The 16,422-nt window shown below is 37.2% G+C and overlaps 1 protein-coding gene across 1 annotated transcript; it reads right to left on the reverse strand.

Moving 5' to 3' along the window:
* Positions 1-14,406: 14,406 nt before the first annotated feature.
* LOC100665478 (olfactory receptor 8K5-like) lies at positions 14,407-15,204 on the reverse strand. Its single transcript, XM_064289308.1, has one exon. The coding sequence runs from the start codon at positions 15,202-15,204 to the stop codon at positions 14,407-14,409; it is 798 nt and encodes a 265-aa protein (XP_064145378.1).
* Between the last annotated feature and the right edge of the window lie 1,218 nt (positions 15,205-16,422).

Here is a 16,422-nt window from a genome sequence, read left to right on the forward strand (position 1 = left end):
CCATACAATCCAGCAATCCCACTTCTAGGAATATACCCTAGATAAACAAGAGCCATCCCACGAATAGACATAGGCACATTCATGTTCATTACAGCAACATTCACAATATAGCAAAAGGATGGAAACAACTAAGTGCCCATCAACAGATGAATGGATAAACACATTATTGTACATACGTGCAGTGGAATACAATGCAACCATAAAAAGCACTGTTGAATTCTGGAAACATCTCACAACACAATCTGCTGGGCACTATACTGAGTGCAATAAGTCAGTCATGAAAGGACAAATATTGTATGAGACCATTATTATAAGTACTCAAAGAAAGATTTACACATGGAAAAAAAAAAACATTCCTTGATGTTTTTGAGGGTGGGGAGGGAAGGAGGAGGGAAAATCACTAATTAGACAGTAAACAAGTGTAAACTTAGGTGAAGGTAAGGACAACACATGTCCTTGTTATTGTTAGGTGCCTTCCAGTTGGTTCCGATTCATAATACCCTTATGCATAACAGAATGAAACACTGCTCGGTACTGTGCCATCCTTACAATTGTTCTTACGCAGCCACTGTGTCAATCTACCTCGCTGAGGGTCTTCCCCTTTTCCACTGACCCTGTACTTTACCAAGCATGATGTCCTTCTCCAGGGACCGATCCCTCCTGAAAACATGTCCAAAATACGTAAGACACAGTCTCGCCGCCCTTGCTTCTAAGGAGCATTCTGGTTGTACTTCTTCCAAGGCAGATTTGTTCATTCTTTTGGCAGCCCATGGTATATTCAATATTCTTCACCAACACCACAATTTGAAGACATCAATTCTTCTTCAGTCTTCCTTATTCATTGTCCAGCTTTCACATGCATATGATGTGATTGAAAATACCATAGCTTGGGTCAGGCGGACCTCAGTCTTCAAGGTGACATCTTTGCTTTTTAACACTTTAAAGAGGTCTTTTGCAGATTTTCCCAACGCAATGCGTCTCTTGATTTCTTGACTGCTGCTTCCATGGCTGTTGATAGTGGATCCAAGTAAAATGAAATCTTTGACAACTTCAATCTCTTCTCTGTTTATCACGATGTTGCTTATTGGTCCAGTTGTGAGGATTTTTGTTTTCTTTCTGTTGAGGTGTAGTCCCTACTGAAGGTTGTGGTCTTTGACCTTCATCAGTAAGTACTTCAAGTCCTCTTCACTTTCAGCAAGCAAGGTTGTGTTACCTGCGTAAAGCAGGTTGTTAATGAGCCTTTCACCAATCCTTACTCCCCGCTCTTCTTTGTATAGTCCACCGTCTTAGATTATTTTCTCAGCATACAGATTGAATAGGAATGGAGAAAGGATACAATCCTAACGCACACCTTTCCTGACTTTAAACCACTCAGTATCCCCTTGTTCTATCTGAACAACTGCCTCTTTATCTATATAAAGTTTCCTCATGAGCACAATTAAGTGTTCTGCAATGTTGTCTGTAATTTGTTATTATCCACACAGTCGAATGCCTTTGCATAGTCAATAAAATGCAGGTAAACATCCTTCTGGTATTCCCTGCTTTCAGTCAAAATCCATCTGACATCATCAATGATATCCCTGGTTCCACTCCCTCTTCTGAATCCAGCCTGAGTTTCTGGCAGTTCCCTGTTGATATATTGCTGCAGCTGTTTTTGAATGATCTTCAGCAAAATTTTGCTTGCATGTGATATTAATGATATTGTTCAATAGTTTCCACATTTGGTTGGATCACCTCCCTTGGGAATAGACATAAATATGGATCTCTTCCAGTCAGTTGGCCAGGAAGCTGTCTTCCATATTTCTTGGCATAGACGAGTGAGCACTTCCAGGGCTGCATCCGTCTGTTGAAACACCTCAGTTGGTATTCTGTCAATTCCTGGAGCCTTGTTTTTTGCCAGTGCCTTCAGTGCAGCTTGGACTTCTTCCTTCAGTACCATTGGTTCCTGATCGTATGCTACCTCTCGAAATGGTTGAATGTTTACAAATTTTTTTTTTTGTTGTAATGACTCTGTGTGTTCCTTCCATCTTCTTTTGATGCTTCCTGCATTTTTTAATATTTTCCCCATACAATCTCTAACTATTGCAACTCGAGGCTTCAATTTTGTCTTCAGTTCTTTCAGTTTGAGAAATACCGAGAATGTTCTTCCCTTTTGATTTTCTATCTCCAGCTCTTTGCACATGTCATTGTAATACTTTGTCTTCTCTAGCTGCCCTTTGAAATCTTCTGATCAGTTCTTTTACTTCATCATTTCTTCCTTTTGCTTTAGCTGTTCAACATTTGAAAGCAAGTTTCAGAGTCTCTTCTGACATCCATCTTGGTCTTTTCTTTCTTTCCTGTCTTTTCAATGACCTCTTGCTTTCTTTATGTATGATGTCCTTGATGTCATTCCACAACTTGTCTGGTCTTCAGTCATTGGTGTTCAACGTGTCAAATCTATTCTTCAGATGGTCTCTAAATTCAAATGGGCTAGACCCAATGTCGTATTTGGCCTTGTGGATTGCTCTGATTTTCTTCAGTTTCAGCTTGAACTTGCATATGAGCAATTGATGGTCTGTTCCACAGTTGGCCCCTGGCCTTTTTCTGACTGATGATATTGAGCTTTTCCACCGTGTTTTTCCACATCTGTAGTCAATTTGATTCCTGTGTGTTCCACCTAGTGAGGTACGTGTGTATAGTCGCCGTTTACGCTGGTGAAAAAAGGTATTTGCAATGAAGCCTTTGGTCTTGAAAAATTCTATCATTCGATCTCCAGCATTGTTTCTATCACCAAGGCCATATTTTCCAACTACCGATCCTTCTTCGTTTCTAACTTTCACATTCCAATCACCAGTAATTATCAGTGCATCCTGCTTGCATGTTTGATCAATTTCAGACTGCAGCAGCTGATAAAAATCTTCAGTTTCTTCATCTTTGGTCTTAGTGGTTGGTGTGTAAATTTGAATAATAATTGTATTAACTGGTCTTCCTTGTAGGTGTGTGGATATTATCCTATACCGACAGCATTGTACTTCAGGATAGACCTTGAAATGTTCTTTTTGATGATGAATGCAACACCATCCCTCTTCAAGTTGTCATTCCCGGCAAAGTAGGTTATATGATTGTCTGATTCAAAATGGCCAATACCAGTCCATTTCAGCTCAGTAATGCCTAGGATATCAATATTTATGCATTCCATTTCATTTTTGATGTTTTCCAATTCTCCTAGATTCATACTTTGTACATTCCAGGTTCCAATTATTAATGGATGTTTGCAGCTGTTTCTTCTCATTTTGAGTCATGCCACATCAGCAAAGGAAGGTTCTGAAAGCTTTACTCCATCCACGTCATTATGGTCAAGTCCATTTTGAGTAGGCAGCTCTTCCTCAGTCATTTTTTGAGTGCCTTCCAACCTGGGGGGGCTTATCTTCTGGTACTAGATTAGACAATGCCCTACTGCTTTTTATAAGGTTTTCACTGGGTAATTTTTTTCAGAAGTAGACTGCCAGGTCCTTCTTCTTAGTTTGTCTTATTCTGGAAGCTCAGCTGAAACCTGTCCTCCATGGGTGACCCTGCTGGTATCTGAATACTGGTGGCATAGCTTCCAGCATCAGAACAACACACAAGCCCCCACAATACAACAAATTGACAGACACGTGGAGTGGGCGACAACACGTAGTATAGGGGAAATCAGCACAACTGGGCAAAAGCAAAAGCATAGCTGTTTCCTAGACACATTCAAACACTTTGAGGGACTGATTATCTGGGACTGTGGGCTGAGGATCATAATCTCAGGGGACATTTAAGTCCGTTGGCATAACATAGTTCATAAAGAAAATGTACTACATCCCACTTTGGTGAGCAGTATCTGGAGTCTTAAAAACTTGTTATCTGCCATCTAAGACACATCTTTTGATACCATTCCATCTGGATCAAAGGAGTATGAAGAAAATGAAAGACACAAGACAAATATTAATCCAAAGGACTAAAGGACAGCATGAACCAGAGGCTCCATGAGTCTGAGACTAGAGGAACTAGATGGTGCCTAGCTACCACCAACTATCACTCTGAAAAGGATCACGACAGACAGTCCCAGACAGAGAAGGAGAAAAATGTAGAAGAGAATTCAAATTCACCAAAAAAGACCAGGTTTACTGGTCTGACAGAAACTGGAGGAAATCCTGCAACTGTGGCCCCCAGACACTCTGCTATTCCAGAAGTGAAATCATTCACAAAGTCCACGTTTTGGAAAACAATTACAGAGGCTTATAAAACAAACAAAACACACCTGAAGAATGTGGTTCTTAGTTCAATCAAATATACAAGACCAAATGGGCAATTCCTGTTCCAAAAGCAAGACGAGAAAGCAGGAAAGGACAGCAACTGGAAAAATGGGCACTAGGAACCCAGGGTGCAAATGGGGAAGAAGTTGTCAGATTGTGAGGATTGCAGCCAATGTCACAAAACATTATGTGTATACATTTTTGTATGAGAAATTAACTTGAGTTGTAAACTTCCTCCTAAATTACAATAAAAAAATAAAGAATTTTAGATACAATGGAAAAAATAAAGTATTTGTCAGCTCAATCCCAGTAGAACTTGAGCAAAGTCATGATGAAATAGTAAATGCTTTTGTCAACATTACATAGGGTTTTTTCTTTGACTTTATTATCCAAAAAAAAAATAGAAAGTAGGTATTGAGTTATAAATATATCATTTAACTCATACATGTGTTAAACTCATTATTTAACCCATACATTTAACCCATACTATTCCCATTTTTTTATATATATATTTTTTTTATTCCCATATTCAGAGAACGCCGAACTTAGTTAAAATATGTAATTTTCCTGAAGCTGTATAATTAATAACTACAGGATTTGAAACTAAAACTTCAACACTCCTGGTCTATATCTGTGAATGAGTGATATACACACACATACATACCTTTCCTTCCATATGACAAACTGGCAATAATTGTTGTAAGGCAAAGCATTACCACAGTAATTGCCTCAATTGTAGGATTTCCTGAGCTACCACCACTGTTGGATAATGTTTAGTACAACCTCATAGAAATTCTAATCTATTTCTGAGATCTCTATTCTGCTCCCTCAGTTGATTCCAGTGTTTTATGCCAATACTATACTGCCTTAGTTATTGGAGTTTGAAATTATATAGTAGGGCTATTTCCAGTTTTTTCTTCTTTTGCCACATTGTTTTGGATAGTGTAGTTGTCTTGCCTAGAAGTATTCATTGATTTCCAAATACATGTTAGAATCATATTGTGACTACGATACCCCCCCACCTTCACCCCTACATGAATCAACTTGATTTTTGTTCCTGGTTTCTAAGCTGGACTGCAGCTAAGATCAATAAGTAGGGGCTGACTAGATCAAGAGGGACTACCTAGAGGCTTGATACTGACTGAGCCTCAGGATGCACGACATAATTTATCATGGCCATGTAGTGAGGCCAATAAAGGCCTTGGAATCAGAGGCTCAGTGGAGCTTCCTAGGTGGTGGGAGATAATATACACTCTCTGAAGGGTAAGCATGTTTCCTGAAGACATGAAAGCTCTGTGCTGAGAACCCTCCCAGGCTTCGCTCTGTGTTTTAGCATCCTTTATTCTGCTAGATCAAATGTAGCCCATTCCCTGGAGTTTGTGAGACATTTCCAGAGATTACTGGACCTAAGAAACAGAGAAGGGGCGGGTACCTGCTGACTTAGCCCTGGATCAATGAGTATAAATTAACCATGGAAGGAAAGCTTGCATTTCCACAAGATGCAATTGGCATGTGGAGTAGAATTTATCACACACCACACATTTGATGTAAGAGGTGATTCATCTTAGCCCTCTGGACAGGTTTGAAATAATTGTCTGGTGGGACTCACTTGAAAGGTTTTGACATTACTATATCTTTAGATAAATACATAGAAAATTCACGATTGAAAAACATTGAGTCTTCCAGTCTGAATATAACATATCCCTCTCCATTTGTTTTAGTTTTCCTTAATTTATCTCAGCTATGTTTTGTATTTTTTTAGTATACAGGTATTACATGTCTTTTGTTCAACTCATTCTTATGTATTTTATAGTTTTCATATCATTGGAAATAGAATTTAAAAAATTTACTTTCCAGTTGTTGGATATTAATTATTCAATTATCTAGGTAAAGTGCGTAAGTACCGAAAATGGTAAGAAAACTATTTTTATTCATTAAGAATATGATACCATACTGGTGCTGTCAAGTCAATTCTGATTCATAGTGACCCTATAGGACAAAGTGGAAATGCCCCATAGGATCTCCAAGGGGCAGCTGGTGGAATTGAACTGTTGACCTTTTGTTTGCCAGCCGAAATCTTAACCACTGTGCCAGTAGGGTTCCAACAACATGATAGTCTAAACAAAAATGTCTAAAGAAAATATAAAAACTATTAGTTCTAAAAAGTGAATTTAATAAGATCCCAGTATGTAAAATTAGCATATAAAATACAATTTTATATTTTGTATACTAATTTCACATTAGGTATGATTTTTTTTTTTATGATCAGGCACATTTAAGGAATTAAGCTTGAACTTATAGAGACGATGCTTACAAATCCCTCCCAGGAACTTTACAATATTTTGAGAACTCTAGAAGAGAGAACTCACCCATATCTCTGTGTACTACAGGTGAAACCTAGTGGCAAATTCTTGACTTGGCTTTCTATTCACGAGAAGCATTTGCAAATTCAATCTGAGATTCCCTATAAAAACTTAAAAAGCACATTTAAAAAGCCTATATAATAAGTTACACAGGTATATAAGGACTGCCAAATGAGTGAGCTAATCTGTCTTGGAAGAAATATAGCTGGAATGCTCCTTAGAAACAAAGATGGCGAGACTTCGTCTTGTATACTTTGGACATGTTATCAGGAGGAACCAGTTCCTGGAAAAGGACATCGTACTTGGTAGAGGGTCAGCAAAAAAAGGGAAGACCATCATCATGGAGATGGACTGACACAGTGGCTACAAAATGGGCTGAAACACGACAAGAATTGTGAGGATGCCACAGGATGGGGCAGTGTTTCGTTCTGTTGTACATAGGGTTACTAGGAGTGGGAACAGACTCGAAATGGAACAAAATGACAATATAATAAATTATCATTCTTGCTGCACCAATAAATAATGATGACTAGTCTTATTTAAGATCAACAGTAACTTTGCTTTGGAATTGTTTTTGATTAAAAGGGGGGTGGCTGTAGAGAAATTTTATGTTTTAAAAAAATTATAAAATACCCTTGTGCGCTATCAAATTCTAGCCTGATCATTGTCTTTGAGCTATTTTACATCTCCTTGTAAACTATGAAGGAAGGTCCAGGAAACTTATGATATTTTGAGAACTCTAGAAGAGAGGAACTCACTCATATTTGTGGGTTCTACAGTGAAATCATGGTTTTCAATTACCAAAAAAAAAAAAAAATTCCTAGATATTGTAGTTTGGGTTCTCTAGACAGACAAAGCCAGTGAGATGTGTATATGTGTATATATCTCTCAAAAGGACGGTGATTGTAGAGCTAAAATTTATGTTTAAATAAATTTTAAACATAAATAAATAAAATTTATGTTTAAATCAGACTAGAACCTGATACACACACACACAGATTTACTTCAAGGGATTGGCTTATGCATTTGTGGGTCTCGCAGGTCCAAAATCCCTAGGTCAGGCAGCAAGCCAAAGACTTCTTCCAGCTTAAGTCCCAAGACCCACAGGTCAGACAGTAGGCCAGAGAATTCTGCAAGCTTATGTCCCAAGATACTTTTGTTTCTTTATTTACCTCTTTATTATCCGTTGTACTTTCCCAGCTACTATCTATACATTTAGAGTATGGTCATGAGAATTAGCATATCCCTCACTAGATATCAAAAAAAAAAAAAAAAAAAGATATCAAAGGAGGAAGGAAATCAAGTTAAATGCTAGCAGATCAAAATCATCTCATCTACATATGTGTTTGATTACAGAATAAATAGCAAGAAACATTTATCACAGTCAAATTGGTAGATAACAGGACAAATTATTCATGGTGTTAACCGGGGCACAGATAACTCTTTTTTAGCCTCAGAAAGTACAATGAAAATGTGATTCAGAAGATCCCTTTTATTAAAAAAAAAAAAAAAAAAGAAAAACACGTAATATACCAAGAGATATATTACGTGTGGCGTAGCGGTTAAGTGCTACGGCTGCTAACCTAAGGGTCGGCAGTTCGAATCCGCCAGGCGCTCCTTGGAAACTCTATGGGGCAGTTCTACTCTGTCGTATAGGGTCGCTATGAGTCGGAATCGACTCGACGGCACTGGTTTTTTTTTTTTTTTTTTTTATATAGACTAAGGGAGAGTTTAATAAGGGTTCCAGAGTATGAGCCCTATTGAATCACTTAAGAAAGCAGTTAAACAGAAAAAAGGGATATTGGGGCTAATATGATATTTAATTTGAGATACAAATGTAATGATTAATATAAATTTGAATGATTATAAGGAAAATAATCTATTTGTCTGTGCTTTATAATTGCTTTTTTCTACAGAACCAAAGAGAATGTGGAGTCCTGTGGTGCAATGGATAAGAGCTCGCCTGCTAACCAGAAAGGTTGGAAGTTCGAATCCACCAGCCACTCCTTGAAAACCCTAGGGGCAGTTCTGCTCTGTCCTATAGCATCGACATGATGGCACATAACAATGACAACAAAAAAAGAGAATGTAATTATATGTACTAGAAATATGATCAAATAACATTAGCTTATTTCATAGTTTATTAGAAAATAATGTACATTTTGTACTAAATGCAAATTTTACATGGATTCTTAAAGACCCCTTGGAAGGCCTTTTTTACCTCTTTGTTCCTTAAGCTATATGTATATGAAGGGGTAAACATGGGAAAGAGCCCTGGTGGTGCAGTGGTTAAGAGCTACTGTGAGCTAAGTCTGCTAACCAAAAGGTCAGCAGTTTGAAACCCTATGGGGCACTTCTACTCTTTCCTGGGGGGTTGATATGGGTTGAAATTGACTCTACAGCAATGGGTTTTTAAACATGGGACTAATTAAAGTATGAAACACAGAGGCAATTTTGTCACTGTTAAAAGAATGAGCAGATACAGGCTGTACCTACGTCAATAATAGGGCCCCATAGAACATAACCACTACTGCCATATGAGAACCACATGCTGAGGAAGATTTTTTACCCTGCTCAGCAGAATACATTCAAAATATGGCCATCAGAATCAGCATGTAGGACACCAGGGTTACCAGAAGGGAGGACATCAAATTAAATGCTGAAGATATTAAGAGCAACAATTCTACTTCTGATGCATTTGAGCAGAGTAACAGCATAAAGGGAGCATCATCACAGAAGAAACCGTATATTACATTAAAGCCACAGAAGGTCAATATAAAAATTGTACTGATGTTTATTAGCGAATGCACAGTACAGAAAAGGTATGAAATATCCATGAACACATGACCAAGTGTCTGGGATATAACTTTATAGAGAAGAAGGTTACGGATGGCCACACAGCAGTCATCAGCCATGGTTGCCGTGATGAAGACTTCCGTGATCGTGAATAAAATAGTAGAAAACCATTTGTGTGGTACATGCATAATTGGAAATGTTAGTTTGATTCACAACCGTATTTACTAGACTCTTGGGGTAAATAAGAGTAGAATTACCAAGATCAATCAAGGCCAGTTTTCTGATGAAAAAAAATACATAGATGAGTAACACTTTTTGGTCCCGTGGCTGGCTATGATGTGCAGGAGAGTGGCAGTAATCTAGGAATCTTCTCATTTTGGTGTGATTTTACAAGCCTTGACCAGTAGATTGAGTGCCGGACATTACTGATGATTGATGAGCCACTTCCAACCCTTCTTCCTAGACAAATACCGTAACAAAGAATATTGAATATACCACGGACTGCCAAAAGAACAAACAAATCTGTCTTGGAAGAAGTACAACCAAAATGCTCCCTAGAAGCAAGGATAGCGAAACTGCGTCTTACATACTTTGGGCATGTTGTCAGGAGGGATCAGTCCCTGGAGAAGGACATAATGCTTGGTATAGTACAGGGTCAGTGGAAAGGGGAAGACCCTCAGCAAGGTAGATTGACAAAGTGGCTACAACAATGGGCCCAAGCTTAACAACGATTGTAAGGATGGCGCAGGACCGGGCACTGTTTCATTCTGTCGTGCATAGGGTCTCTATGAGTTGGAACTGACTCAACGGCACCTAACAACAACAACAACAGAGACTTCTGAAAACCTACAGAATGATAAATTTGCTTCCCTGCAGGACACTGTAGCTAAACAGCCTAAGCAGATACGAGAATTACAGTCTCAAATCCAGTCTAACACTGTTTCTCCGTCTCCTGCCTCTGATTCTCCAGAGGCTGGTTCTCTCTTTCTTTCTTTACCCGCTATGCCTCTTGAAAAACCTAGTAATCCCTTGTCAGAACTTCAGAACTTCCCTTTCTCTCCAGGGATTTTTCAGATTCTCCGTACGCAATTCCTGAAATGACTTTCAAAAATCATTCCCCTCTGCCTAGAGTAGGCACTTGAGAAAATCTTAAGAGTGGGTGGGGGAGATTATATATATACACATATACATATATATATATACACACACACAGAGAGATATATATATACACACACATACATATATATACACACACATATATATACACACACATACATATATATACTCACATACATATATACACACACACATATGTATAAAACCTTTGTTCCTTAGACTCATAATGATTTACACAGTATCGTTAAAATTTTTTTTCAGATATTCAAAAAGATCCTTATATGTTTGCTAGGGAATTTAAGGTCTTAGTTGATTCATAGCAGCCTGAATTCAGTTAGTACACATGCTAGAAAGCCCTGGAGACATTCAAATGTGATTAGAGCATGCTGACTGGGAAATACTCAGGCAAGTCTTGCTAAACCCCAAAAGAATGACCAAGGAAATATTTAAAGACATCCCAGAAAAAAGGAAAGAAAAAGACTTACATGAAGCTCTTAATAAATTCTTTTCTCCTGTAGTGAATTAGACAAAAATCCATTCTTGCATGCAAGCTAAAAATGGAAGTGTTTTATGCTGGCATTCTCTGAACTTTCAGCTTAAGAAAAAGTCATCAGCTTGGCAGGAAAAACCACTCCTGTTCTCAAGATAACAGGTTTGGCTCAATGAATTAGCTCAAACCATAGAAACCAAACAAACTGCTAAGACAAGTAAATTAATGACCTTACAGGCACAGCAGCTACAAAACCTACCCAAGTCATTTCAAAAAAGAAGCCTAAATATAAGGATGAGCTAGGACCTATTGAAAACATGTAGTCTAAAAAAAAAAAAAAGTCCAAACCAAAAAGTCAAATAAACAGTAAAGCTACTATTATATTTACCTGAAAGCAATTAACAAATAAATTCTACAATGGAAAACACTGTATATAAGAAAGGATATGAACATAAAGCAGCTCTTCTACGTGTCTGTCAGGTTGTCATACTGTGGGGGCTTCTGTGTTGCTGTGATGGTGGAAGCTATGCCACCGGTACTCAAATACCAGTAGGCTCACCAACTGAGGACAGGTTTCACCTGAGCTTCCAGACTAAGACAGACTAGGAAGAAGGACCTGGCGGTCTACTTCTGAAAAGACTTAGCTAGTGAAAACCTTAGGAATAGCAGCAGAACACTGTTTGTTATAGTACCAGAAGATGAGCCCCTCAGGTTGGAAGGCACTCAAAATACTGCTGGGGAATAGCTGCCTCCTCAAAGTAGAGTATGCCTTAATGACGTGGATGGAGTCAAGCTTTGGGGACCTTCATTTGCTGATGTGGCACCACTCAAAATGAGAATAAAGAGCTGCAAACATCCGTTAATAATCGGAACCTGGAATATACAAAGTCTGAATCTAGGAAAATTGGAGGTTGACAAAAATGAAGTGGACAACATAAACTTTGATATCCTAGGCACTATCTATGTGTTCTTGAGTTGGTTCCAACTCATAGTGACCCTATGCACAACAGGACAAATACTGCCAAGTCCTGAGCCATCCTCACAACCATTGCTTTGCTTAAGCCCATTGTTGCAGCCACTGTGCCAACCCATCTCATTGAGAGGCTTCCTCTTTTTCCCTGACCTTCTACTTTACCAAGCATGGTGTCCTTCTCTAAGGAGTGATCCCTCCTGACATGTCCAAAGTATGGGAAATGAAGTCACACTATCTTTGCTTCTAAGGAGCATTCTGGTTGTACTTCTTTCAAGACAAATTTGTTCATCCTTTTGGAAATCCAAGGTACGTTCAGTGCTTTTCTGCAACACCACAATTCAAAGGCATGAATTCTTTTTCTGGTCTTCCTTATTCATTGTCCAGCTTTTGGATGTATATAAGGAGATTGAAAATACCATGGCTTGGGTCAGGTGCACCTTAGTCTTCAAGGTGACAGCTTTGCTTTTTAGCACTTTAAAGAGTTTTATTGCAGCAGATTTGCCCAATGCTGCATTTTATCATTGCATCCTGATTACATGTCAAAGCCGTGAGATTAAACACCCAAAAAACAAATCGGTCACCATTTAGAAAATGGAATCCATGCTGAAGATGACTTAAGTCTATACAGAATGTTGTTAAGGTAATCAAAATTTGTTCAAATGATCAAAAGGAGGGAATGATATAGAGACCCAAAACTATATGCTTCACTGGAGTAAGGAGGCTAAAATGGAGTCCAGGCCTGGAATACATTTTGTGTAGAAAGTTTGTGGAATCAGAAAACTGAACTGGTTAATAATTACAGAGAGCTAGTGCAATTTTGTCTGTTACCTGGTATGTAAGGAAGTGTTTTCTTTGTAACCAAGTCAAGAATGAATGTCTTCAGTCCCCCCCGCCCAGGGAGGCTTTATGTAACCTCTACATTTCCAGAAAAGAATGTTTGGAATATCTTCTTTAATACCCCCCTCCTTTTATAAGCCCCCTACAGCCACTAATTAGCAGTTAGTCAGCAAAGCACATATCACCAAGTGGTAAGTAAGCAACCAAAAACACCAAACCTAGTGCCTAGTCAACAAAAATTCTTTAAACCTGTCACTGTAAAGATCTTGCTTCTGTTATCATGCCTTTAACAATGACGTATTGAGGAAAAACAAATCAGAATTTTTCTTAACTTTACTTCATTCTGTAATTGCATATTAGACCCTTCAGGGCTGTGAATTAAAGGACCCATTAGTTTTTTGTGCCCAGTGCAAGCTGATGATTCCCTCTTTGGAATTATATTCTTTATCTTGGCTTAACAAAGATTCATTTTGATTGGATTTGTGTCTGGGGTCTTTTTCCCCTACCACAATCATGAATTTATTTGTCCTGTTGACATGTTCTTCCTTCTTTACCAATATAACATTCTCCAAATTAATTGAAAATGTGAATTAGAAAATGTATCAATATTTTCTTCTGGTTCTTAAAAATAGCTTTTCACCTTGATTTTCTCCATTAGTTGTTACCTATTTTTTATAATAAATGTTTTAGTCTTTCCAATTACACATCATAAATATCTTTTCTTTTTTTCCTTCATGCTATTCTCCACCTTCTCTTTCTTTATTCAGTTTATTTTTATCCATTCTTACTTTCCTAGCTACTATGTATGCATTTAAATATGATCAATAGAATCGATATATAAGACCCTAGGTATCTAAGTAGGGAACTAATTATCAAAGGAACAAGGAAATCAAATGAAATGCTAAGAGATGAAAATCATCTACTATACATACATGTTTAATTACAGAATAGATAATTAGAAATATTTGTCTTCGTTAAATTGCCTGATAAGAAGACAAATAAATCATTCATGATGCCTACAGGAACACAGCAAACTCTTTGTCTCCAACTTTGCTTACCCTGTTGATTTAAGTTCAAAAAATTCAAAGAAAATAAGACTCAGTAGTTTGCCATTCTTAATAAACAGTGACAGGAACAAACAAGTAATGTATTGATGTACAGTGCAGTAAGTTTTTCATAGGGAGAAGTATGAGCTCCTATGCAATCACATAAGAACACATTGAAAAAGAAACAAGTAATCTTGGGAAGCACATGACTTTTAATTTAAGATAGAAAATATAAAGGTTAATATAAATTTGAATGAATATAAGGGAAACGAGCCATCTGTCTGTACTTCGTAATTTTTCTCTGCTCTAAAACAAAGAAAATGTAATTATATGCACTAGAAATATGACCAAATGATATCTGCCTATTTCATAGTTCATATAATATTTAACATTAATTACAAAGTTTACATGGATTTTTAAAGATCCTGTAGAAGGCATTTTTTACCTCTTCCTTAAGCTGTATATGAAGGGGTTAAGCATAGGGAAGACTAAAGTGTAAAACACAGAAGTAATTTTGTCAGTGCTAAAAGGATTCAGGCTGCACATACATAAATAGTAGAGACCCATAGAACACAACCACCACTGTCAGATGAGAACCACACGTGGAGAAAGCTTTTTTTCTGCCCTCAGCAGAATGCATTCGAAATATGGTTATCAGAATCAACATATAGGACACCAGGACTACCAGGAGGGAAGACATCAAATTAAATGATGCAAACACTATGATCATCAATTCTATTTGCCATGCATTTGAGCAGAGCAAAGGTATTAAGGGTACATAATCACAGAAGAAATCACTGACAACACTAGAACCACAGAAAGTTGACGTAAAAGTCTTACTGGTGAGCAACAGAGACTGAAATGCGCAGAAGAGGTATGGAATGGCTATGAGCACATGGCAAAGTTTCTGGGACATGATAACATTGTAGAGCAGAGGGTTACAGATGGCCACATAGCGGTCATAGCCCATGGCCGCCAGGATGTAGAGTTCAGTGATAATGAATAAAATGTAGAAAGCCATCTGTATGGCACATTCATAATAGGAAACGGTATTTTGATCCCAAACAAAATTTACTAGCATTTTGGGGTAAATAACAGTAGAATTACCAAGATCAATGAAAGCCAGGTGTCTGATAAAAAAATACATAGGTGTGTGTAGGTGGGAGTCCACCTTGGTCAAGATGATCATGCCTAGGTTGCCCACAACTGTGATCATGTAGATGATGAGGAAGACACCAAAAAGGGGGAGATGTAGTTCATGCCTCTTTGTTACTCCCATGAGAATGAATTCAGTCTGCACCGTTAGATTCTGTTGGCCCATTTAGTTCAGTTCTCTCTCCTGAAAAGAAACAAAGGGGTTGGTATTAGGTTTCATGTAGTATTATCTAAACAAATGATAATATTTGTAGAAACAGTGAAGACTTATTATTCGTATCAGAAGATGGTAAGTCCCATATTTGATTTTAAGCTAAAATAAACTATAGAAGATATCACTTCCAATATTGGAGGATCCATATGAAATCCATTATACAATGGTATAATGTAAGTTCAGCAATGTTTGGAGCATATATATTTATAATAAAACTATATAGTTGTTAATATAGAGACACCAGACTTTATTTAATCTTTACAATGACATCACTGGCTTCCTTAGTACATTTCCAATTTTATTTAAAAAATCTTGTGGAAAATTAATGTTTTTAAAGAGACAGGCAGAGCTAATGTGAAGTCAGTGAAGAATAAGTTTCAGGGTTTCTCATTTGCACTGGCTTTGTCAAAGGTCCTGAGGGGGGCCTGAGCAATCCAGTGACATAGTGATATATCTTTGTAAACATTGGGAAATTAAGATATTTTAACCATGGTCAATTAAGTCCACTCAATATCTTTCCATTCTGTCTTCAGTTCTACTGCACCTCACATAACATAAGGCTGCATTAGAGTGTTTGCAGGCATTTCTGGACTTTGACTAAGGGAAAATTGAAATTATAAGAATTTATTTGATATTTAGTGGGTGCATTTGTATGATAAAGTCAAAAGCATGTATCATTAAATAATGCTATTTGTCCTGGTGTTGGAGTGGCTTCCAAGAACACTTTTATCACCCCATATCTTTGGATGTGTGGGTATTATTAACAAATATTTTTATTTAGGCATTTTGTATTATTTGTGACTTTTATCAGTTTATCATAACTGAAACATCTTTTTCCTTTTCTAATTATTCACGTGTATGATTCTGTATGTATTCATAATTTTATTTCATTTCCTTTTTTAAAGAAAAACTCATAATTTTATTATTTCAAAACACAATATTTGGAACCATTCCCACTAAACTCCATGATTTATATCAATATTCAAAGATTTTGAGTATTTAAGTCTGTGTGCTTTATTTCCTTTAATATAACATTGCAATGAAGATACAAAATATATTGCATTTAAAAATATGTATGCATTTATTGAACCATATATTGAAATTGTCAATTTATTTCTAGAACTGTATAATGGAGAAATTAAAAAGTATACTACTGTGATTTTCAAATAC

The sequence above is a fragment of the Loxodonta africana genome, chromosome 7, assembly GCF_030014295.1.
Source record: "Loxodonta africana isolate mLoxAfr1 chromosome 7, mLoxAfr1.hap2, whole genome shotgun sequence".
Classification (NCBI taxonomy): Eukaryota; Metazoa; Chordata; class Mammalia; order Proboscidea; family Elephantidae; genus Loxodonta; species Loxodonta africana.

Bases quoted from the DNA above. Each gene is read 5' to 3' on its own strand.
- LOC100665478 (XM_064289308.1), bottom strand. From the start codon at position 15,204: ATGGGCCAACAGAATCTAACGGTGCAGACTGAATTCATTCTCATGGGA.